Source organism: Citrus sinensis, chromosome 3 (genome assembly GCF_022201045.2).
Source record: "Citrus sinensis cultivar Valencia sweet orange chromosome 3, DVS_A1.0, whole genome shotgun sequence".
Classification (NCBI taxonomy): Eukaryota; Viridiplantae; Streptophyta; class Magnoliopsida; order Sapindales; family Rutaceae; genus Citrus; species Citrus sinensis.
Genome location: NC_068558.1, coordinates 1,093,378 through 1,117,362, shown reverse-complemented (window position 1 = coordinate 1,117,362; position 23,985 = coordinate 1,093,378). Strand labels below are relative to the sequence as shown.

Genomic DNA, 23,985 nt, shown 5'->3' with positions numbered 1-23,985 from the left:
ATTAATTACATTGAATAACATATTTGAATAACATATTATGTACCACATAATTTGAAATAAAATGTCCATCTAATCTAAGTTATGATAATTATTAGTAATCTCACGATCAGTTGTTAGAAAAATATTGCCACAAGTTTGATAATTTTAGAGATAAATAATTTATATTATTTAGCCTTTTCAGTCTTCAGTTGGTGAATTCAAATCAAGATCATTTGACCAGGCAAACATTTAAAATTTTTATTTCTGTATAAGAAAGAATTTTTAAATTTGTAAAAGTTAAAATTGGTGGCCGTATAATTAAAAAAGAAAATAAAAGTTATTACAAATTTGAATGTTACAACTTTCAAAGACCATGCATGTTAGAGTTTATTTTCTCTCATTTTTCTATATTGAGCATCAATTGTATATATTTTTTTGAAAAACCTTATTGCATGTTTGTATAGGCTAATATATCTAAATTACACTGTATATAAAATAATATTAAAAGAAGGAGCGTCAGGTACAGTTCCTACAGTAACCGCATCAAATTCAAACCGCAATATGCAGACAAGATAAATAACAAGGCGGGAACCATTCATCGTGGCCGTAGATCATGGTCCCATTAGTGTCCAATCATTTTCAGCCAGCAATACATCTCCCGCTTTTTCCAACAAAGGTATCGCGAAACTTTGAACAGACGACGAGAAAATGGAACATAAGATGGCGAAAACGTAAAAACAGAAAACTCAGAGGGCATTCTTCAAAGAAGCTGCCAAGATTCGCACTCCTCTGGAAAATTGAAGCTACAAATGCTGTACAAGTCACCCTGAAGTGATTGCTCCTAATCAAAACAAAACCACTTTTTGCACTCAAAAACTTTTTCATTCGCTAATAATTCTCATTTCCCCAAATCTCTCTCTCTCTCTCCCCCCACTTTCGCTTTGTTTCTTTGGAGCTTTCAAATTTCGGTTTCAGTTTCAGCTCTCACTTAACTTGCTGGTAAGCTTTGATCTTTTAATTCAACCCTTTAATCTAAGTAATTACTTTGTTTTATAATTTCTTGAAGTTGAATTGAAGCTTTGACTGTTTTTTCAACACTGTTTACGTAATTTTAGTCTAAATCCATCATAATCTAGCTCTTGTTTTGTAGCTTCGATCGTTCGATTCTTTTTTCTGATGCGAATTCCAAATGATTTTGATTGAGGAAGGAGTCAAAAATCTAACCCGATATCATTTATTTATAAAAGCTTCGTTACGATCATGATTGTTGGTTCTGGTCGAGTCTATGATCATTTCTTCTTCTCTCATATTGGATTAAAATTTTTGACTCCTTCCTTCCAGACTGTTTCAAATTTAGGAGGCTTCACCAGGAAGATAGAGAGGAAAGTGAAGCCATTTAATTTCAGGTGAATATTGTTAAATTGCTACTGTTTTTTTATTTATTTAATTTAGGAAAAACATATGAGTTCTTCTTATTCCATGGCCCGTTATGTTAAATAAATTGTGTAGTTAATTCATTACGTTGCGTTTTTATCGGGAAAAAAAAAAAAAGAAACAGCTCATGTTTAGCAGATATAATAGCTGTCTTTTTTTTTTAATCGTTTTAAGTCTGCTTCTGGGGGGATCCCCCAACGCGGATGAGTGATGACGTGGCGCCAGACATAACGTTGAATAAAAAAGAGAGACTAAGGCACAAGTTGTTGTTGGTGTGTTTTTGTATCATATTATTTTTCACTAAAGCAAAAAGATCTAATTACTTATTTTCATTCCCTGGCATTTTGACCGGGTTTTATTTATTTCATGATTAATCTTTAAACTTTAGTCAGTACACATAAAAACGAAATTAACAATACATGCTTCTAAAGGTTAGGTGAACGGTTTATTTTGTCAAATACATTATTGTGATTTGTAATGAATAAAAGATATAATAATAAAAGAATAAATCTCAACTATATACGGGCAACAGTGTAAACTTAGCAACAAATCCTTGAAAGCTTAGAAGAGCTAAGATGGAGAATGGATCCTCGTCCATTTAAAATTTGCAATAACCAGCTTCAATCCGATTTCTGGCTTCCATTAAAGATGGAGTTTAAATGGATGTAAAATGGGTATTATGGTTGATAGCTTCTTTAAATGCTTGGTTATAAATAATAATCACATTACTGAAGAAAAGTAAAAGTTAAAAATATCATGCAATGCAGTAAATTCTTTAATGAAAATGAGAAATTGAAGTTGGGGCCATTACTTGTAGCCTGATGGCTGTAGTTTCCATCTGCAGGTTCATAAACCAAGGCATTTATTGAACTTTAAATACCACGCAGCTTGAAATGTTAAGTATAGAATCATCCTCATCCAGGATATATAATCAAAGAAATAAATCCCATCAAGGAGGCTTGTGGATGTGGTAGGAGCAAATCATCCAGATGGATATTAGACAGTATGTTATGCATATGGAATTGCTGGCTGTCAGTTTCATTTTTGTCATGTTCAAATTTCCATAGTGCAACTTGCTTGTTTGAGAGTTTAAAATTTGTCAACATACTTTCCAGTTCTGATTTTCAGGTATTCAGCTGTACATGGAGACTGACTTTTGTTGAGTAACAGTTTTCAAGGAAACCCAGCTGATGATCTGAAGGGGATATGACGAAGCGTAGGTTTAGGGAGTCAATAAAGTCTTTCTTTGGAAGTTACATTGATCCAGAAAAAGATGAACAGCTGAAAGGAAATAAAATAGGTAATACAATTGATAGGATGCACTTTCCAGTGATTTAGATGAACTTCCAAATTAATTTTCATGATTTGCTTTTGCATCTTAAGCTATCACTCTTCTGTTTGTAGCAATAATCTTTGTCAAAGGCTCAAATTCAAAAGTTTCTTATTCACTGCAGAAATTGAGGACAAATTCAAAAAGATCTTAAAACTTGTTCAAGACAAAGATCTTCAGGAAAAAGATGGGATTAAAGAACCACTTGTTGAGTTAATTGAGGGTTTTCATAGCCAATACCAATCACTTTATGCACAATATGATAATCTTAGAGGAGAGTTAAAGAAGAAAATTCATGGCAAAAAAGAAAACGAGACCTATTCTTCATCGAGTTCAGACTCAGACTCAGGCTCTGATCACTCTTCCAAGAACAAAAGCAATAAAAATGGAGAACTTGAAAGCGAGTACCAGAAAACAACAGATGGGATGAAGCAAGAACTTGATGCGGCTACCCTAGAAGTTTCTGAGCTGAAGAGGAGGATGACTGCAACCAGTGAAGAAAAGGAAGCTTTGAATTTGGAATATCAATCAGCTTTGAGCAGGATACAAGAAGCAGGAGAATTGATCAGAAATTTGAAGCTTGAAGCTGAAAGCTTGAACACTGAAAAATTGAAACTTACAGTTGAGAATGCAGAATTGAACCAGAAACTGGATGCCGCTGGTAAGATAGAAGCTGAGCTAAATCGAGAAGTCTCTGACATGAAGAGGCAGTTGACTGCTAGAAGTGAAGAAAAGGAAGCTTTAAATTTGGAATATCAAACAGCTTTGTCCAAGATACAAGAAGCAGAGGAAATCATCAGAAATTTAAAGCTTGAGGCTGAAAGCTTAAACAATGATATGCTGGAAGGTTTAGCTGTGAATGCTGAATTGAAGCAGAAGCTTAGCATTGCTGGTGAACTAGAAGCTGAGCTGAATCACAGATTGGAAGATATTAGTAGAGACAAAGATAACTTGATTATGGAGAAAGAGACTGTTCTGAGAAGGGTAGAGGAGGGAGAGAAGATTGCTGAAGACTTAAGAAATAGTGCTGATCAGCTGAATGAGGAAAAACTTGTTCTTGGGAAAGAACTAGAAACTCTGAGAGGGAAAATTTCTAATATGGAACAGCAACTGGAATCTTCAAAACAGGAAGTTTCAGATTTGAGTCAAAATCTGACTGCTACTGAGGAAGAAAATAAGTCTTTGACACTGAAAATCTCAGAGATGTCAAATGAGTTTCAGCAGGCACAGAATTTAATACAAGTTCTTATGGCTGAGTCAAGTCAATTGAAGGAGAAAATGGTTGAAAAAGAAAGGGAAGTTTCAAGTCTTGTAGAGATGCATGAGGTGCGTGGGAATGAAACATTGGCTCAAATTAAAGAATTACAGGCTCAAGTGACAGGCTTGGAGCTGGAGCTGGAATCCCTGCAAGCCCATAATAGAGATATGGTGGTGCAGATTGACAGCAAAGCAGCTGCAGCGAAGCAATTGGAAGAGGAAAATTTACAACTGCAAGCCCGAATTTCAGATCTTGAAATGTTAACAAAAGAGAGAGGAGATGAACTCACTACTACCATAATGAAACTTGAGGCTAATGAGAGTGAGTCCTTGTCTAGAATAGAGAATTTGACAGCACAGATAAATGATCTGTTAGCTGACTTGGATTCTTTACACAATGAGAAGTCCAAGTTGGAGGAACATATGGTATTCAAAGACGATGAAGCATCAACTCAAGTCAAGGGCTTAATGAACCAGGTCGATACATTGCAGCAGGAATTGGAATCTCTGCGCGGACAGAAAGCTGTATTGGAAGTACAACTTGAGGAAAAAACTCGAGAAATTTCGGAATACATAATTGAGGTCCAAATCCTGAAAGAGGAGATAGTGAATAAGACTGAAGTTCAACAAAAGATTCTGGAAGAGATAGAAAGTTTGACAGCACGTATTAAAAGCCTGGAATTGGAGGTGGCCTCTCTAGGCAACCAGAAAAGTGACTTGGAAGAGCAGATGAGACTCAAAATTGAAGAAGGTTTTCATTTGACAGAGGAAAAGTTGGGGCTACTGGACGGAATATTTGAACTGGAAAAAACATTAACCGAGAGAGGGTCTGAATTATCTTCTCTACAAGAGAAACATATAAATGTAGAGAATAAAGCTTCCGCTCAAATAACAGCCATGGCAGCACAGGTTGACAATCTACAGCAGGAGTTGGATGGCCTGCGGGCTGAGAAAAAACAACTGGAATCACAGCTTGAAAAAGAGAGAGAGGAATCTTCAGAAGGTCTCATCCAATTGGAAAATCAGAGAAATGAGTTCTTGAGCAAGACTGCTGAGCAGCAGAAAATGCTCAAAGAGCAGGAAGATGCACACACCAAACTGAGCGAGGAGTACAAACAAATTGAAGGTCTTTTCCTGGAATGCAAGGTGAACCTTGAAGTTGCAGAAAGGAAAATCGAAGTAATGACAACAGAGCTTAGTAAGAATATCGAATCTAAAGATCAGAGAGTGGCTGAGTTGGAAGAAATTATTGAAGACCTGAAAAGAGACCTAGAAGTAAAAGGAGATGAGCTTAGTACCCTGCTTGATAACATCCGCCAAATTGAAGTGAAGCTCCGCCTGTCAAACCAGAAGCTCCGGGTCACAGAGCAATTGTTAGCTGAGAAGGAGGAGGCCTTCAGAAAAGCAGAAGCAAAGTTCTTCGAAGAACAGAGAATGCTGGAACAAAGAATTGCTACATTGTCTGGAATTATTGTTGCAAACAAGGATGCTTATCATAAAATGATCACAGATATCACAGAGAAAGTAAACAATACCTTTTCTGGGTTAGAAATTGTGATACAGAGGTTTGAGGATGCCTATGAAAATTGTGAGCACGCTATATTGTCAACATCGAAAGAGCTTCAAATTGCAAAGAATTGGGTTGTGGAGAAGAATAATGAAAGGGAACAACTGAAGGTAGAAGTGAGCAAACTCAGTGAGCAACTGCAGAACAAGAAAGAACAGGAATCGACACTGAGAGAGAGAGTCGAGGAGCTAGAAGTGAAGGCAAGCAAGGAAGAAGCTGAGAAACAGAAGCTGAGCAAAGCTATGCATCAACTGGAGAAGAAGGTGGAAGTTTTGGAGACAATGATGAAGGAGAAGGATGAGGGTATCTTGGGTCTTGAAGAGGGGAAGAGGGAGGCCATTAGGCAACTATGTGTGTGGATTGAATATCACCGTAACCGCTATGATTATCTAAAGGAAGTGCTCTCAAAGATGACTGTTACAGGCAGAAGAGGAACCTAGAAGTTACTAATATTTTCCATTCGGGCATGTTCGTTGTGGTTTTTGCATTGTGGGTGATTTTTTATTAGTTTATTTTTATTTTTATTTTTATTTTTTTATTGAAAAGGCAGTCTGTGCATTAGAACATAGGCAAGGTTGAGCATCATTAGCTCAGTGGTTTTCTTTCATTATGTTTGTTCGCAAATTTTTGTTTTCCCCATTTTGTTAGCTAAGCATGTTCATGTATAGAAGTGAGAATCACAGTATCATCTGCTTTCTTTTCTCATCAATTCCGGTTATGGATTGTGCATTAAAGCTCATTTCTTTATCTATAAAAGATAAGTTCTGCACCTTTTTCTGTTGGAATTGAGCAGTTTGATGCGAATCAAACGTTTCAGTCGAGTTGAAATCATAGATTCTGTTAACCAGGTGAGCCTTCCTCAAATCTCCAGGAATGGGGCTGGGGCTGGCTCCTGCCTTGTTCTCCATTCCCCTTATTCAAAAATAATACTCATGGATGAAAAGTCAAGGAACTCATAAGGCCGTCTACAAAAATGCGCAAAAATATGCAGGGTAAACCAAAATTACGGCACCAAATACGTCAAAAAGTCGTAGATTATATTTTAAAAACCACCAAAAAATTTAACAGGGGAATAATTTACTTATAAGCATTACTAGGAACTACTAGAATAGGATGCATCTAGTGCATCATTTCCTTGGAAATACTTATTGCCATAGCATGTATTAATATATACTACAACTAAGGCGGATTCCAATCGAGACATGGGTATGCATGGAAAGGGATATCAACACTAGCCAAAAGTGATTTACTTGTTTCCAAATCTTCCCCTACCTGCAAATAAATATTTCTAATATTACTTTGGATTGCAAATTACACAATGAAAGTTCTACAAAATTCTTGGAGTTCCTCTTTGCTTCAGTCAGATATCCTCATCTCAACTCCGAGTATGTCCTTCACCATTTCATACGTGACAAATGCAATTGCTATAGAAGGAACCACCTATAGGAAATGGCAAAAACATTCCAGATTACCTCATCTATAATCCATGTCATATGTGATGCAGGACTGTCTCAAACTAATGACATGCAAGATTATATATAAGAAACAAACCAGCTCTCAGAATTTTAAATAATAACACTAACCTTTACTGAATTGGGGACCAGACCCTTGTACAATGCTCCAAATCCCTCATGCCGAACTGTTTTCCTAAAGGCATCAACCATACCATTATACTCGAGGGTTGCCTTGGTCTTTCCATCCCCAGTGACAACTGAAGCAGCATCTTTCCAACCCGCCATCTGCATTCTTCTCCGGATAACATCAAGAGGGTAAGCAACTGTCTGGCCAACAGTTCCAGCAGCAGCTCCACATGCAAGCCTAGTTGCCACACCCAACTCATTGTTATCATCAACCAGTCCCAATGCTTTACTTTTGATCAGCCAGTCTTTCAGAGATTCATATACAGCAAAGTTGAGACCCACATATGGTATCTGTATATATCACAGAAATTTTCAGTTACCATAGCATTATAATGCCTCAACAAAGAAAGAAACAGAAAAAAAAATTATACTAACAACTCCTATGACAGAAGGTAGCCATCCTTTGTACAAAGACCGTGGACCTTCTTCTCTAAGGACTGTTGTAAGAGCATGGAAGATTCCTCTATACTGACGAGGAGACTTCTCAGTCTGCCAATGGACATATGGTATAAAGATAGGCCATCAGATGATTATATAGAGGAAATAAAACTGTTCCACCAAGAGTGTATCCAGCATAAGAAAGCACAATTTGAATTTACCAAAACAAAATGTAAAAGTTACCTGGACAGTTAGCCGACCTCGTACCATGTCCATCGGGTAAGTGGCTGACATGGCAATGATACCAGCACATGCACCAGCTCCAAGACGTAGAACAGGAGTGAGCTCAGCCTCTTCTGCAAGAGAAAATAAAAAATAACAATAAATCTCATCATTACAACCCCCTCCCCCTATATCTTACTATTTCACAACAAACACAGGCACATAAGAATGTTAAACCATGGCAGCATCTTGAATCATTGAGCAGTTCTTCAAATATGAAAAGCCGAAAAAATCTTTCTCTGTCTATAGAGAGACAATCGCGTGCATCATTGTTGGATTTTAAGACACTCAACCAAGAAAGAAAGAAAAGAAGAAAAGATCACATGGCAAAACATGCAACAGTCTAATACATGGTAATAAATAAAGCATTACATCAAGACTTCATGCCCTCCCTAAATTTATTATCTTGTGACATGAGATATTTCCCGATCAAATGTGCACAAACATAGGAATCCACCAATGACATTCAAATCTCATTAACAACAAAGCCATCCACACTGTATAAGGGCACAAGCACCCAATGTAGAACCAAGAGCATAATTCAACTTGTATTGCATATAAAACTACAAGGAAACTGAAAGAATAAAAATTCAGTTATAAATATTAGGAAAGCCTGCATGTGCATCAGTAGAATAATAAAAAAAAAATTAAAGAGATAGAAACAAAGCCGGGCATACCATTTCTAGTTTGCCGACGGTAAAGCCATAAAATACCCCTGTTTGCAAAGAATGGGGAAGAATGATAACTAATGAGATATGAAAAAGATAGGCACTGACATGAAAAATCCTACATAATATTTTCTAATCGGACGTAAATAGATTTCTAAACCTGGAAATCATACAGAGAATGGTGACAAAAGTGAATATAATACTGAGACTGAAGAAAAAGGAAGCACTGGAACATACTTAGATGCTTCCTCATAACTAAAGAACTTGACTGCTGAGTTTGGGATAATGCGAGCGCAATTAGTGCCATTCCCCTTAAACAATCCTCTAAAACCCTCAGATTTCCATATGTATTTCAATCCCTGAATTGTTCCATTGTATTTTATACTATGAGGATTTTGAACCTGCATTATTTCAAAACCAAAATCTATTACTCTTTAACTGAAAGAAACAATTGTACATCATAAATGCAGAGAAGATCAAACATCTTTTCCCAGAATCAACAAAGATCATATTATCAGCATGGTTAATAATGCCATAAGTACAATGAAATTATTTCAGTTCCACACAATATGAAAACAACGATGCAAAAGTGAGCTGAGAAAATAGCAAAAATACAAGCCAATCCAGAAAAAAAAAACCTTAAATAGCCAATTAATAATAATCAACTACCTGTAATAATATTTTGAGTCTTTCTAAGGGGGCAACAGCCGTGCGTGACCTGCAACAGAATACACAAGATAAATTGAAATTAAAAAAAAAAAAAAAAAAAACTCTAAGATAAACCTAACTCAAAATTTAAAATTTGTAACAGTGAAACTTGGTTATTAGAATCAATAAATAATCTTTAGATCTATTCAATTCTCAAAAAAATAATTTTTGGGCAAAAATTAACTATTTAAACAAATAGGAAAATACTATATTGTAACAGTAACACTCTTGAGGCGCTATTTTCGTTAATAAATCAAATATATCGGGAAAAACTAAAACACTGAAATTAACAAACTTGAGAAATAAAATAAATTCTACTAAACTCAAATGAATAAATTTTATCATAACAATAACAAATAAATAAATAACTGATAAAAGAAAACTCTTACACTCCACCAGCGACGCCGCCAGCGACAAGAGACTTTGTGACACTAAGAAGCGCGTGGCTCGGCGCCTTCACTCCTTCCCTCGCGAGCTTCGCCTCTTCAGCCAGGTTCACGATCGTCGTGACGGCAGACTCGCTCTTCACGTCCTCCGTTGACGCCATTTAATATTCCAACAAAGTGGGAAACCCTAAGTTAACGGTCAAACTCAAGGAGTTGACCGGCTGCCCCTGATCGTCCCTTTCTTTTTTTCTTTTTTTTTTTTGGGATTAATTTGATAAAATTGCTATATTTATTAATATATGAAGAGAGTGAGCTCAGCTTCTCTGAGGTGCTTCGAGAGAGAGCGGGGGGACAACGGAGGCGAAAATGTGAAGAGAGAGCAAACGGTTTGCATAAGGTTTATTTATTTATATAGAAAGCCCGGTGTGTTGTTTGTTAATCACGAAACTAAAATTGCACTTTTACATTTGTTTGTTTTATAAAAACAAAAATGACAACTGGAATTAACCGAATTTTGTTGTGCGATCCATGCGATTTTAATTTTTTAAGAGTACTGCTTTTATATTTTATTTTAATTCAATAATAATACGAATCCTAAATAATTTTTTTTTTCACAATTATTGGGGATCGTTGTGGCAGGTTAAAAGGTATTTTGCTTTTCATATTATGTTTTTTTGTTAATTTGGAACCCATTACTTTTTTTTTTCAAGTCCTAAAAATAAATAAAGAATCACGGGTTAAGGAAACTCATGTCCTAAAAAAGTTTCAGTATTTGCTGGGATTCTATTCTCTTCAAATTTAAAATTAGATAAGAGTAGTTATCCCCTTATTGATGTGAATAGAATATATTTTTCTTCTAATATTTTACACAAGAAAAAGAGAAGTTAGAAAGCAGAGAATCCTTTTTCATGTTAGGATTTTAAAATATAAAAAAAAAAATAAAAATCCACCTTAGGATTCAATGGAGCGATAAGAATTAGCGTTGTAGTACTTAGGAGTCAAGGGTTGATTGGAAGTTTGACTTGTAACTGGTAGAGTAAGCTTAAAATGAACCACATATCTTGTGATAATTGATAGGTTACGTTTGGATGATGGAATTGGACTGAATAAACTCTTGGATTAGATTTTATTGAATTATATTATATTATATAATCTTGTCTTTTGTTTTGTATAGCATCAGATAGAATTATGTAAATTTCGTCTAATAAACAATATATTATTTTAAAAAAATTGTTAAATTTAATATTTAATATTCAATATTATTGTAAATAAATAATTTAACAATTTTTTTATGTTTAATATTACATATTAGTTAAAATAAATTATTGAATTATAATTTAATCTTAAATTTATAACAAGTTAAAAATAAAATTATTGAATAAAAATTTGATATTAGTAGCAAATTTAGATTAAAATAGTTAGTCCTATCTAAATTATATGCAAATGAGGATTAATAATCTCATGAATGTTGGGCTAAAATTTATAATAATTTATTTATCCTCACAATGAAACATAACTCTGTATTGAATTAATTTTTTTTAATCCTTTAAATCAGTTTAATCACACTTATATCCAACATCCAAACATAGCCATAAATTCTTATGTTCCATTGGACCCTTATTTTGATTGGAGGCTCTCAAAGCAAAATTAAAAATAAAATCCGATGTCAATTCCAATGACCTTTGCTAAGATGATCTTCATCTAGCCGTATAAAAATGGATGAAATTTAATTGATGGGTGGTTGTATCCATATACAACTGTGCGTCACCGCGTAAGTTGTTACTCAATGATGATGATGATCTCTACATACATAGACAATATAAAGAATTGAGACTGCGGGCCTATACGCACATACAATGATGTTGAAAGAGGTGAGCATTTGCACACTTCAAGGGCTTATCCATAATGTCACGATTTAATTGGCTGTCAAATTTGTGGGCAAATTTGATGCCTTAGGTTGTTAGCTCTTAGCCTCAGGTCAGGTACACGTATTACACTGTTATTGACATCTGGCCCAAACCTCAATGGATACACGGGGCCGCCCAAATCTTGTCAGGAATTTTTTTTTCCTTTTCTCCTTTTCTTGATGTTGAATTATTAGTGGATGTGCAAACTGATAATTTCTGTCCACAAAGCACAAAAATCACTTGAAACTTACGGTTTTTTTTTCCTCACAAAATCATTAATGGTATGGTGATATTGGGTAAGAATGATAGCATGCATGTATTTACATTTAATTGAGGCGCAAAATATTTAGGTCATATAAATCATCAATAAAACTTTTTTTTTTCTACTTCTCTTGATAAAATTTACCTACCAAGAAGATCATGCTCTCTTTTAGTCTTTCCTCACAGTCAAAACGATGAAGTTTTGGGTGAGAAATTCAATTTATCGTTTCATTTATTGTCCGGAAAAGATATAGATGGCCTCTTTCCACCCACGCAAAGAATTGTTCTTCATTTGTGAAGAATTGTTCTTCATTTGTGATGACTTGTCGTCTCTGTTTTAGAAGGGGAAAGGAATAATAGAACCTCTCTAGTCTTTTCTTTTCTCTCACTACAAAGTTGACGCTTTAACTTTCCCAAGTGTAAGGTGTTGATGCGAGATTCTGGTTCTCCTCGTTCTACGACCAGGGTCTCTGCTCGATCAACTTCACCACGATCAGGATCTCTCCTCGTAAAGCTTCTTCTCCAGAGGTTCCTGCGCACACAGACAGGTCAGAGTACGCCGGTTATTTTCCCGGCGCAAACCCTCCGACGCTCAAGTCAGATATGAAGGTTCGGGGAACGTTTGCCACAAATCTTATGGCTGTTCGGTTGTTTTCTCTCTTTTCTTAGTTCAAATAGCAAAAAATCTAACCCTTTTACCTTCGTTGGCTACCTTTTTATAGGCTTCCTCTGAATCCCGGTCTTCCGTAGTCCACGCCCATTATTCTGCCCACCCTCGGATGTGGATGCCCCAATGTCGTCATTGTGGGTGAATGGAGATGGACTTCGTGCCTTGATTCTCGGATAGGAACGCACGTCCTGCCAACTGACGTTGACTGGGTCTCCTCGCCTCGACCCCTAGCAGGAATGGCCTTATGCCTTTAACAGGAGTTCGTTCTCGTGAATGGCATATTCGTGGACGAGCAGAATAGCCCTGCTCCTGTTCCCTTGCTACCAGGCTCTTACAGGACACACCTGCTCGCAGGACTCTGCCACCAACTATCTGCTCATCACTTCTGGTCTCGCCAAAGTATTTCCCTCAAACACCGGTCCCCCAGTTTCTGGTGTTGGGTAATGTAATAGACCAGCAGTAGAAACTCAATGGTTCTTGGTCGCGTGGGACTGGAAAAAGCTGCCAAGGAAAATGCCCAAGGGGTGGAGCCAATCGTGATTGAGGAGGAAAGCTCTCCTCCTCATGCAATCCCTGCTGATGTTGGCGAGGCGAGCACCCCCCCGGACGCAACAGGTGATACCCCCCTGCACCTGAGGAGGCCCAGCCCGCCGACGCTGCTCGGCTTACTGATCCACCATCTTCTTGATGTATTTCTTGTCTTGTACTTACGAGAGTCTGCTCGTCTTCGTCTGGTCGAGCTGGCTCTAGCTTGGTATATGGTTTTGCCATATGCCTTTGAAAATTCTTCAATGCTTGGGATTCTGCTCGCTTTCGCGTGGTCGAGCAGATCCTGGCATGCTTGGCTTCGGGTCTCGCCATAAGACAGGCTTTGAGACTTGATGAGCCTTTGCATGCCTTAGATGATTTCTTCAAAGCTTGGGATTCTGCTAGCCTTCTCGTGGCCGAGCAGATCCTGGCATGCTTGGCTTCTGTCTCGCCATAAACAGGCTTTGAGACTTTGTCGAGCCTTTGCATGCCTTAGGTAATTTCTTCAAAGCATGGGGATTCTGCTAGCTTTCTTGTGGCCGAGCAGATCCTGGCACGCTTGGCTTCTGTCTCGCCATAAACAGGCTTTGAGACTTGACGAGCCTTTGCATGCCTTTGATGATTTCTTCAAAGCTTGGGATTCTGCTAGCCTTCTCGCGGCCGAGCAGATCCTGGCATGCTTGGCTTCTGTCTCGCCATAAAACAGGCTTTCAGACTTTGTCGAGCCTTTGCATGCCTTAGTGGCTTCTTCGATGCTCGGGGATTCTGCTCGCCTTTACGTGGTCGAGCAGATCCTGGCATGCTTGGCTTCTGTCTCGCCATAAAACAGGCTTTGAGACTTTGTCGAGCCTTTGCATGCCTTAGTGACTTCTTCGATGCTTGGGGATTCTGCTCGCCTTCACGCGGCCGAGCAGATCCTGGGATGCTTGGCTTCTGTCTCGCCATAAACAGGCTTTGAGACTTGACGAGCCTTTGCATGCCTTAGATGATTTCTTCAAAGCTTGGGATTCTGCTAGCCTTCTCGTGGCCGAGCAGATCCTGGCATGCTTGGCTTCTGTCTCGCCATAAACAGGCTTTGAGACTTGGCGAGCCTTTGCATGCCTTAGTGACTTCTTCGATGCTTGGGGATTCTGCTCGCCTTCACGTGGCCGAGCAGATCCTGGCATGCTTGGCTTCTGTCTCGCCATAAACAGGCTTTGAGACTTGGCGAGCCTTTGCATGCCTTAGTGACTTCTTCGATGCTTGGGGATTCTGCTCGCCTTCACGTGGCCGAGCAGATCCTGGCATGCTTGGCTTCTGTCTCGCCATAAACAGGCTTTGAGACTTGGCGAGCCTTTGCATGCCTTAGGTAATTTTTTCGGTTCCCAGTGACTGAATTTCCTCGACATTTGGAAGTATTTTCAGAGGTGTGCTGCGTTCCATGGGCGTTTCACCTCGTGGCCGTCCGTGCGAACCAGCTTGTAAGCTCCGGATCCCACCATCTGCTTGACTCTATATGGCCCTTCTAGTTTTCTACTCGGGTATCGAGGGATGTTATCTGCATTGCTTCCCTTGCTGCCGAGGAGTAGCAGCTTCTTGCGATCCTCTGGTCTCCTCGTACCACTCCAACTACCCCATTCACCCGATACTTTAGAGCCAGATAATGGTTGGACAGCACTGTTTCCTCTGCATTCGCCACCCCGTCGTCCTCGTCAAAAATCTGCCTTGCCGGGGACTGCTCTTCCTCTCTATGGAATTCTCCCCGCAGGGGTATGTTACCTCTCTCACCACCTAGTCTCCTGGTGGTTTGACTTCTCCTCGTGCTACCGGGATCTGGTGCCACTCCACCTCCTCTCACCCTTTCTTCCTGGGTTACCCTTCGTTCGCTCCGCAGCTCATGCAGAATGGTTGTCAAGGACTTTATTTGCTTTTCCATCCGTTCCATCCGGTCGAACGTGACTTTTTCCCGTGCCTCACTGGCTATCTCCCTCAGTGTCACGGAATCGTTAAGCCTCATATCACCCCTTTGTGCACTACTTCCTCCTGCCTCCATTACTTTTCAGTTATTTCCCCTCACTTCTTGCTATCAACAGAAGCTTTTTGCTCAGCTCCCCACAGATGGCGCCAAAATGTTGATGCGAGATTCTGGTTCTTCTCGTTCTACGACCAGGGTCTCTGCTCGATCAACTTCACCACGACCAGGATCTCTCCTCGTAAAGCTTCTTCTCCAGAGGTTCCTGCGTACACAGACAGGTCAGAGTACGCCGGTTGTTTTCCCGGCGTAAACCCTCCGACGCTCAAGTCAGATATGAAGGTTCAGGGAACGCTTGCCACAAATCTTATGGCTGTTCGGTTGTTTTCTCTCTTTTCTTAGTTCAAATAGCAAAAAATCTAACCCTTTTACCTTCGTTGGCTACCTTTTTATAGGCTTCCTCTGAATCCCGGTCTTCTGTAGTCCACGCCCATTATTCTGCCCACCCTCGGATGTGGATGCCCCAATGTCGTCATTGTGGGCGAATGGAGATGGACTTCGTGCCTTGATTCTCGGATAGGAACGCACGTCCTGCCAACTGACATTGACTGGGTCTCCTCGCCTCGACCCCTAGCAGGAATGGCCTTATGCCTTTAACAGGAGTTCGTCCTCGTGAATGGCATATTCGTGGACGAGCAGAATAGCCCTTCTCCTGTTCCCCTGCTACTAGGCTCTTACAGGACACACCTGCTCGCAGGACTCTGCCACCAATTATCTGCTCATCACTTCTGGTCTCGTCGAAGTATTTCCCTCAAACATAAGGAAAAATAGAATTTGTCCTAATGAGACCTCTGTTAGACGATGATTTTGTTTCTATCCATTAATTTTTGTTTCATTTGAATATTTTAAATGCTCCTACATAAAATGATTCCGAGAGCCATGCCGCTTATTAGAGGGCTGATATGACAAAGACAATCACTCGATGGCTGAGGCATTCAATTCACAAATCACAAATTGTATAATCTCGAGTTAATTAATTTGGTTGGAAAGAAAACGTGTACACTGTTCTCAAAATGCATGCCCACTAAAAAAACACCATTATCAATCGAATACACACCAAAAACAGGCTACCCAATACTTTCACAATGACGAAATCCAAGAAGATCAGCCACTTTTTAACGGGACAAATTCCTTTTTGGTTAGGTATAATTGCCTGCCTCCTTTACTAAATTAAATTTTCAGAAGCTATATCATATTTTTATATAGAGAGAGGTTTGATTTGGTGCCCAACTGCAGAAGCGGGAAGTTTTAGGAAAATTATCATAATGTATATTTTTAATTTATTCTATTATCAAAAATATCACGACACTTTGAAGGTATATCAATCGTTCATCCTAAGTTAATAAAATATATATACCGTCCATTAAACCGTTACTTGCCGTTTAAATAGGATGATGTCAGAGGGATAATTTAGTCTTTTCATATGATATAAGTGATAATGAAAGAATTTAAGGGTATACAAATGATAATTTTCATTTACTTAATTTAAGTTTCAAGGGTAAAATCGTCAATTTGCTATAATTCCGTTAACTTTCAAACGACAGCTAACAGTTTGGTGGTCTTTTGTTAATTTAGGATGGACAATTGATACACCCTCAAAATATTGTAGTACTTTTTATAACAGAGCAAATATATAGTATACGAATGATAATTTCCCGAAGTTTTAATTGGAGAGCTATAGACTCTATCAATAGGAGCACGTTACGTGTGTAGTCACTTATATAATTAAATTTATTTATTTAGTCATTATTTAATAAGGATTCTCTTACTTTAATATGATAAAAGACAAGTTAAAAAAATTAATTCTAATATATTACAAGATAAAATATATTGTGTTAGTATATTTTTTATCTTTTAAATTATTTACATTTTAATACAATAAATTTTATATTTTAATATATTTGACAGTGAATTTTTTTTGTTTCAAATCAACATTTAAATGAAACAATCCCAACTGCAACAGTTCAGCAGGCCAATATAAGATTGCTTCACCTGTCAATAATTGTGACTCGTTGTATTAGGTTTAGAGCTTGCTGCTTGCCCATTTTGTCATGTTCTCATGTTCTTCAAGAATTAAAGTATAATTAATTTTAGCTATGATAATTTTTGTTGGTTATCAAAAAGTAAGGCCACGGCACAAGCAAGATAGGGGAGAAAAGAGAGGATACAAATTCAAGTATCAAATAGGATTGTGGGAGTCCTTTATATGATTCATTTGAAATAGCTTCGCTTGGGAATATCGCTGAGAGGAACATGATGCTACGGCCATCTCCATGTGGATCAAAGGGATTCGTGATGCAATCCAGTAAGTTTAGAGCAGATGATTATTGGGGCTTAGAGTTAAAGATGGGAGCTCTTTACAAGGCTGGATTCTTCTCCAATTTCTTTTGGAAGGAAAATGTGGAAGAGAAAGATGGCTGCTGAAGAAAGGAACGACAAGGCCAACAAGCTAAGCAGAGTGCTTAATCGATTCTGCTGCAGTCTTCGGTCCTGTCCTTCTTCTTCCCCCTTTTTTTTTTTTTTTCTTTCTGGAGGTCAGGCCCATCACTGTCTTTTTTGGGCTTGTTGGTCTTTAAGTCCATTATCACTTAAAAGCCCAGAGGTCATTGATGGGCTAAGAATCCATTATTAATTTACTTCGCCGTAAATTTACAGAAGAAAAAAGAATAATTAATTATAATTAAATCAGGAATCGATTGAAAGAAAAGTTGTTTTGGGTCATAGTCATTCGTAAGGCAAGGGCTGAGGCATCTTGTAAACAAAGCAGATATTTAATGAACAAAAGTGGTTTCTCAAATCCATATTTGCCCATAGTATTTGACTCAGCTGTCCCAGTCCCCAATCCCCGCGTAAAATTTCAATATTACGCACATTACGTATGAGTTACGACAAAGTCAAACCACACAACACCCCCACCCACACCCACACCCACATACACTTAGTTTTGAGAACGAACAAACCACATTGGATTTCGTGGGTGAATGTGAGAATACAACATGTGATGGATGTCAAAGACTTTAAAAGAACCAAAAGTTATGAGTCATGATTATGATGGTGTTTTGTAATTGAGGTATGAAGAAAGGCCTCTTAACTTTTATAATTCGAAGCACAATGTAACCGTCCTGGTCGTGTCGGCTTATTGTTTTTGTTTCCCTCCAAACTCTCCCTCCTATCGGAGGCTCCAAGTTCCCGAATGGGATATGAAAGAAACGATGACGTGTCCCATCATCTGAAGCATGATAAATGAACGAATTTTCTCTTTAACCATTGATTGTCCTGCATAAAAGAATCTTGCACTTGTGGTGCATGTGATACTTTCGTTTAATACTTCTTTCAACATTTGCTCTGAGTTCTTTCTTCAGTGTGAGAATATTCATTCATTCGAATATCGAAGTTGTTTATGGCTGAAGCATCCAATATTCGGTTGGTTCGTTGCCCAAAGTGTGGAAATCTGTTGCCAGAGCTCCCTGACTACTCTTTGTATAAGTGTGGAGGCTGTGGTGCTGTTCTCAGAGGTCGGTTAATTTCTTATTCATAATTTTCCTTGTTTAATGTTAATTTTTCTTTGGTTGCTTGCTTAGAATTTTAAAAGACATTGATGGTTTGTGAACTTATGTTGATGTCTTAATCACGCAGCCAAGAAGAAGGTGCCTACAAATGGTGTAGTTTTGGAGAATTATGGCAAGGAGAATAATATAGAAGGTGGTTTATGTAGATTGTCGGAGAGGGAAAACGATGATACTGAGTTTAGTAGTAATGAAGATAGAGTTCGTGTAGAAGAAAATGTTGATCTGGTCAGAATTTCTTCTTCTTTAAGAAGAGAAAACGAGTCTTTGTTTAGTAATGATGATGCGATTGTGGGGCAAAAGTACGAGGGTTTGGGGCTCGGTCGAAGGAATTTTGAGAGAGAAATTAGGTCTGTTGGTAGTTGCAGGAGGCAACTTTTGAAACACCCAATTGATGTTCTGGTTTGTAAAGATGACGAGGACACGAATTTGAACAGGTCTAGCTCTGTTAATTCTAGTGTGGCGAACGGTATTGGAGAAGTTAATGCAAAATTGAAAAACTCTGCTAACGTCATGAGATCGAGAGTGATCACGGACAAGTGGGTTTCGGAAAGAGAGGGGGTTTGGGGATTTGATGAAGGCCCCAGAGCTGTTGCTGAACATGGTAGATTTTCACCTTTTACTTATTCTGATGAAGGGTCTTCAAACCATAAGCCGAGTTCATTCTATGGTCATGGTAAACCAATGAAGGAATTTGTTTACTCAGATGAGCCTAATGGAGTTGAAAGCTTAGAACAGAACCGAGCTGAATTCCGGAGGAAGTTGAATGATTTGTTGGAGCAAATTAGGAGATTGGAGGAGAAACCAAGGGAAAGAATTCTTGGTGACAGGAAAACATCTCCTTCCGAGTCTTATAGGCACCCTCGTGCTTATAATGTTTCAAGGCGACCATTTCTGGGGGATAACCATGTCGCAAAACCTCCCAATTTCAATCACTGCCTTGGACCTGCTCCTTCTAAGAATGATCGCAACTTGGATCCAAGGTGTGTTCCTGTTCCACATCAGATTCCAAGATCCACCCATGCAGGTCCATTTAGGTCACAAATGCTTAGGAGACCTCACAACCAACCACCACCTCAATACCCAAACCAACCACCTCCTCATTACTTTTCAGGGCAGTATGTGGATTTCAGTCAAGATCTCCTTGCATCTCATCCAAGGCAACCTTTTTTTCATCGGCCTGCATGCTCAAGCCTGCACTGCAGCAATAAACATTGGCAAGTTCCTTCCGAAGTCTCCAGAGCCAGTTTTAGCAATAAAAAGTTCGCGGAGGACCCAATGAGACCCAATTTCTACCATCGTGGCAGTACTGTTGAGTTTGGTCCAAAGAAACATGTTCCTCTAGGAGCCATTCCTCCTTTATTGCAATCTCAAGATCCACAGGTACACACAGGATGGTCAGCTGACATTGATTCAGATGTTGATGCTTTTTATCAAAGTCGCCCAAGAAGAGTAATGGTAGCCCATGGCAATAGACGGCTCTGTCATCCCATAGCAGGCGGAGCTCCATTTATGATATGTTGCAATTGCTTGGAGTTACTAAAACTACCTATGAAAATCGTGGCAATAGCAAATAATCTGCAGAAACTACAATGTGGCACTTGCTCAACTTCCTATTCATTTGAAATTAAGAACAAAAGGCTAATAATCTCTGTTCCCAAAGAAACTGAGCATATATCTGCAGAGACTAATGATGTTTCTCATGACCCACTGAACGGAGGTCTTGCAAGTTCTTATGGTACTGCTGGTGGCACAAACTCCTACTCCAATGATCTTGATTCTGGTTATAACTTCCATTCTGCTGATACTAAACAGAATTTACTTTTTGAAAACAGAATTTACTTGAGTGGAAATGAGAGGAGGCAAGGCTGTAGGTCATCATCTTCTATTTTTAAGGCGGACGAGCAGAGCCCGGACGGTGTAATTGTGAGAGATATTTCCAACTGTGCTAAGCCGCCCTCGAAGGATGACATGCCGCCAACAGTTGGAGGTGTACCTTTCAGTAACCATGAAATAAGCAGTAGTGAGATGGGAAGCAAGAGTAAATGGGTAGATCAAGAAAAGGTTGCCTTGCAACAGAAAGCTGAGAAAGATGAAACTGAAGTGAAAGTTTCTTTCAATGACTATCCTGATATCAGTTTGTCTCATCACTCTGTTGAGATAAGCAAAAAAGATCAACCGAGGATCTGCAAAGGGCACAAAACCTTCTGGGTGGGTCTTATCAAGAGAAGCTTCAAAGATTTCCCGAAATCTACTGAAAGCACGGAGAATGCAAGACCTAGAGTTTTGGTTAATGGGCAGCAGATACCAGACCACTTACTTAAAAAAGCTGAAAAGGTCGCTGGGCCAATTGAACCGGGAGATTACTGGTGAGGTTTTCCACTGGTTCGTGTCAGGTTTAGGTTGCTAGAAGAGCCTTGTAGATGACACAATAACATGAACAAATTATATAGTGCAGTTAAAAACTGAAAAGAAGAAAAGGAAATGATAAATTAATCAATTTTTTTTTAAAAAAAAATTACTAGTATGATTTCTTCCCAGCACGAATGATAACAGTTAAAAGTGTCCTGCAAGGGTTGATCATTGTTCTCTATAAGAGGGTCTGTAATATTGTCAAAGAATGTGTACAACATGTTACAGAGTTCTCTGATTGAAGCATTGATGATTTATTTTTTTAATTATTATTACCATTTCCTATTTGCATTTATCAGGTATGATTTCCGAGCTGGATTTTGGGGTGTGATGGGCCAGCCTTGCCTCGGCATAATTTTAGTGAGATCAAATCATTCTTGGTTAATATATCTTTTTGTTCAGTAACCCACTTCCTTGTTTATTTATTCATTAGGAATTTTTTTTGCAGCCTTATATTGAAGAATTTAGTCAGCCCATGCCGGCAAGTTGTGCTGCTGGAAATACGGGTGTATTTGTAAATGGGAGAGAGCTTCATCAGATAGATTTGGACCTACTTACCAGTAGAGGATTACCAGTTATGAGGAATAATAAATACATTATTGAGTTTTCCGGGAGAGTTCTGGATGAGGACTCTGGTGATGAACTGGATTGCCTTGGCAAACTTGCCCCAACGTAAGTGTTGCTACTCTTTTATTAATGATTATATGCTGCATTTGAAACTTTAATAGGATGTTGAAGCGATTAATATCATAAACAATCTATCAAAAGCACGTTTCCTACCTAAAGTTAAAAATCGCAATAATTTTGCTAATCATTGACACATTTTGAACAGAGTTGAGAATGTAAAGCGTGGATTTGGCATGCGAGTTCCGAAAGTGGCCTTGTGATTAAGATTTTACACGGTACTGTTTCCTGTAATGATGTATATCTTACATGGTAATGTTTCCTGTAATGATGTATACAACTTCCCTGCATATTACTGGTATATACAACAATTTGCACAAAATGAAATCTCCAACTCTTCGTTATATATGCATGCTTATAATTTCTTCCGAAACTGGAAAAATCTAAAAAGTAATTCTTCTGGCTTTTTGTGATTGGCGTTTCCCATTCATCAACCATTACACAATATAATGTGCTAACATGTTCTTGCTCCGTGCTTTATGCAACATAATGCTGAAACCATCTAACTGGTCATTGGGGTGGCAGCACACTATAGAAGTAACCTAAACTTTGCATATAGACTTAAAATCTTCTAGTTGAAGTGACAATGTCAAAGAAGGAAGGTGGCTCATTATCAATCATTTAAAGAACACAAACACGTAAAAAGAACAAGTCCACCACATTAAACAAAAAATTAAGGAAGGTAAGAGATTATTGTAATCATGAATGAAGATAATAATACTAGTCAAGAAAACAACTAATGAGCTACAAAGCTTTCATTTTCACAGACCTTCAAAAATATTATGATTTCTTGTATTGCTAGGTCAAGACTCCCAATTCTATACGTGTTTCCTGTTTTGTTTTGGGGGAGGAGAGGGGTCCATTTCAAAGTGACTGATGAGGGGTTTAGTGTGTAAGAGTTGACGCGAGAATTAATAATCCAGGCGCAAATTTATATCTGTGTTTTGTTGCAAACAAGACCAAAGAATTACACAATTACTACTTTTAGAAAGTAGTTTTAACCACTTTTCTCATTCAGTTGCTTTTCACCTACATGTAGCGTTAACCCAAGTTTCTATCAAAGCTGTACCATGCAAAATCCGTTCTACAATGGCCTACCTAGCTTGATATTCAATAATGTTTATTATTATTAATCTTTTTGAAAGGCACTACTGTTTTATTTTATTTAAAGAAAGTGGTCTTGGATCTCAATGTCACTTTGGTTGGCACAAGTTACTGGACGAAAAAAAAAAAAGAAGAAGAAGAAGAAAAGCTTCAATTATTACAGCATGTCCTGAAGTATGTGACCTAGTTGTTCATAACGGATCAGACTTGCTGTTATACACACACACACACACACATATACTTACATGTATTAGGTATTTGGAGTCTACTTGTTTAATTTTTCACATTTAGGGGAAAAAAACAAAAGGAATAGAAAGAAAACGTTGCGAATGTTGTAAAAATAGTAGAAGTAGATAGACTTTAATTGAAAAATAAAAAATTTGTTTTTGGCAGCAGTAGAGATGGTAATTTTTTGTGTTGGGATTGGACCTTACAGGATCCTATTCCATTTGAGACGAGATCGTGACATATTTTTGTCCCAAGAAAAATAAAGAGACAGGAATTGAACTATTTTTTTTATCTCATTTGTTTATACGAGACAAGTTTGGGATTAACAACTCTCATCCCATCTCATTATCAATCCTAGCCGTTGGTTTGACTTATTATTATATTGTTGAATTATTTGATATTTTAACATGACTGAAGTCAGTTAATGTTTAAATCTATAGCTTTTGAAGCATACGTATTAATATTAATATGCAATGGAAGTAAACAGACAATTAAAAAATATTAGCATAAAATTGTATTCAAAACGTGCATGTAATCAAAATAAAAATATTATTTCATTATTTTACTTTGTATATATTCAAGATTTTTGCTATATTAGATTATAATGATCCTTCAAAGAAAAAAAATGTCAAAACTTATTTGTTTACATTCAAAATTGTTTAAGATTATGGGATGATACAAGATATTTAACGGGACGGGAAAATAAACTTTTGTCCTAAAAAAATAACGAGATGAAAATGAGACTTTTTTTATCTCACTTGCATATATAAGACAAAATTATAATTTGCAAATCTCGTCATATCCCGTTCCATTGCCAACTTTAGGCAGCAGATATGATTTAAAAGTTGTAGTGTCTTAACCCTAAAAAAATTCTTAGCCTCTGTTTGAAAATACAATTGAAATGCTATAAGGAATTTATTTATAAAATTTGACAAAAAATGGTGTTTAGTAATTTTTTTAAAATGTGATTATTTCATAATTTTAT

At 37.8% G+C, this 23,985-nt stretch overlaps 3 protein-coding genes across 12 annotated transcripts; 2 read left to right on the top strand and 1 right to left on the bottom strand.

Annotated features, from left to right (window-relative positions):
• The first annotated feature begins 808 nt into the window (after positions 1 to 808).
• Positions 809 to 6,336, top strand: LOC102618040 (COP1-interactive protein 1). 9 transcript variants are annotated; one of them, XM_025099288.2, is made up of 5 exons: positions 810 to 978; positions 1,321 to 1,385; positions 2,258 to 2,416; positions 2,542 to 2,713; positions 2,868 to 6,336. In XM_025099288.2, the coding sequence occupies exons 4-5, from the start codon at positions 2,620 to 2,622 to the stop codon at positions 6,005 to 6,007; spliced, it is 3,234 nt and encodes a 1,077-aa protein (XP_024955056.2). In that variant the 5' UTR covers positions 810 to 978; positions 1,321 to 1,385; positions 2,258 to 2,416; positions 2,542 to 2,619; the 3' UTR covers positions 6,008 to 6,336. The 9 variants fall into 9 exon arrangements, with proteins under 9 accessions (XP_024955060.2, XP_024955062.2, XP_024955056.2 ...); XM_025099283.2 differs by having other exon boundaries at positions 2,529 to 2,713; XM_025099292.2 differs by lacking the exon at positions 2,258 to 2,416 and having other exon boundaries at positions 809 to 978; positions 2,584 to 2,713.
• A 249-nt stretch (positions 6,337 to 6,585) lies between these two features.
• Positions 6,586 to 10,027, bottom strand: LOC102617762 (mitochondrial adenine nucleotide transporter ADNT1-like). The gene is made up of 8 exons (XM_006476347.4): positions 9,633 to 10,027; positions 9,205 to 9,253; positions 8,773 to 8,936; positions 8,545 to 8,582; positions 7,829 to 7,941; positions 7,583 to 7,696; positions 7,151 to 7,498; positions 6,586 to 7,007 (listed from the first exon to the last, which is right to left on the bottom strand). The coding sequence occupies exons 1-8, from the start codon at positions 9,788 to 9,790 to the stop codon at positions 6,924 to 6,926; spliced, it is 1,068 nt and encodes a 355-aa protein (XP_006476410.2). The 5' UTR covers positions 9,791 to 10,027; the 3' UTR covers positions 6,586 to 6,923.
• Positions 10,028 to 17,927: 7,900 nt separating this feature from the next.
• Positions 17,928 to 22,014, top strand: LOC102617481 (uncharacterized). Of its 2 annotated transcripts, none has more exons than XM_052437916.1 (5): positions 17,928 to 18,521; positions 18,643 to 20,941; positions 21,284 to 21,344; positions 21,418 to 21,656; positions 21,817 to 22,014. In XM_052437916.1, the coding sequence occupies exons 1-5, from the start codon at positions 18,407 to 18,409 to the stop codon at positions 21,869 to 21,871; spliced, it is 2,769 nt and encodes a 922-aa protein (XP_052293876.1). In that variant the 5' UTR covers positions 17,928 to 18,406; the 3' UTR covers positions 21,872 to 22,014. The 2 variants fall into 2 exon arrangements, with proteins under 2 accessions (XP_052293876.1, XP_006476409.2); XM_006476346.4 differs by having other exon boundaries at positions 17,932 to 18,521; positions 21,433 to 21,656.
• The last annotated feature ends 1,971 nt before the right edge of the window (positions 22,015 to 23,985 follow it).

Coding starts and splice junctions, on each gene's coding strand:
- LOC102618040 (XM_025099294.2), top strand. CDS start 2,620: ATGACGAAGCGTAGGTTTAGGGAGTCAATAAAGTCTTTCTTTGGAAGT. Junction 2,714..2,867: donor GCTGAAAGGAAATAAAATAG/GTAATACAATTG, acceptor TATTCACTGCAG/AAATTGAGGACAAATTCAAA.
- LOC102617762 (XM_006476347.4), bottom strand. CDS start 9,790: ATGGCGTCAACGGAGGACGTGAAGAGCGAGTCTGCCGTCACGACGATC. Junction 9,254..9,632: donor GGCGGCGTCGCTGGTGGAGT/GTAAGAGTTTTC, acceptor ATTCTGTTGCAG/GTCACGCACGGCTGTTGCCC. Junction 7,008..7,150: donor TGGTCCCCAATTCAGTAAAG/GTTAGTGTTATT, acceptor CATTTCCTATAG/GTGGTTCCTTCTATAGCAAT.
- LOC102617481 (XM_052437916.1), top strand. CDS start 18,407: ATGGCTGAAGCATCCAATATTCGGTTGGTTCGTTGCCCAAAGTGTGGA. Junction 18,522..18,642: donor CTGTGGTGCTGTTCTCAGAG/GTCGGTTAATTT, acceptor TTAATCACGCAG/CCAAGAAGAAGGTGCCTACA. Junction 21,657..21,816: donor CTTGGCAAACTTGCCCCAAC/GTAAGTGTTGCT, acceptor CATTTTGAACAG/AGTTGAGAATGTAAAGCGTG.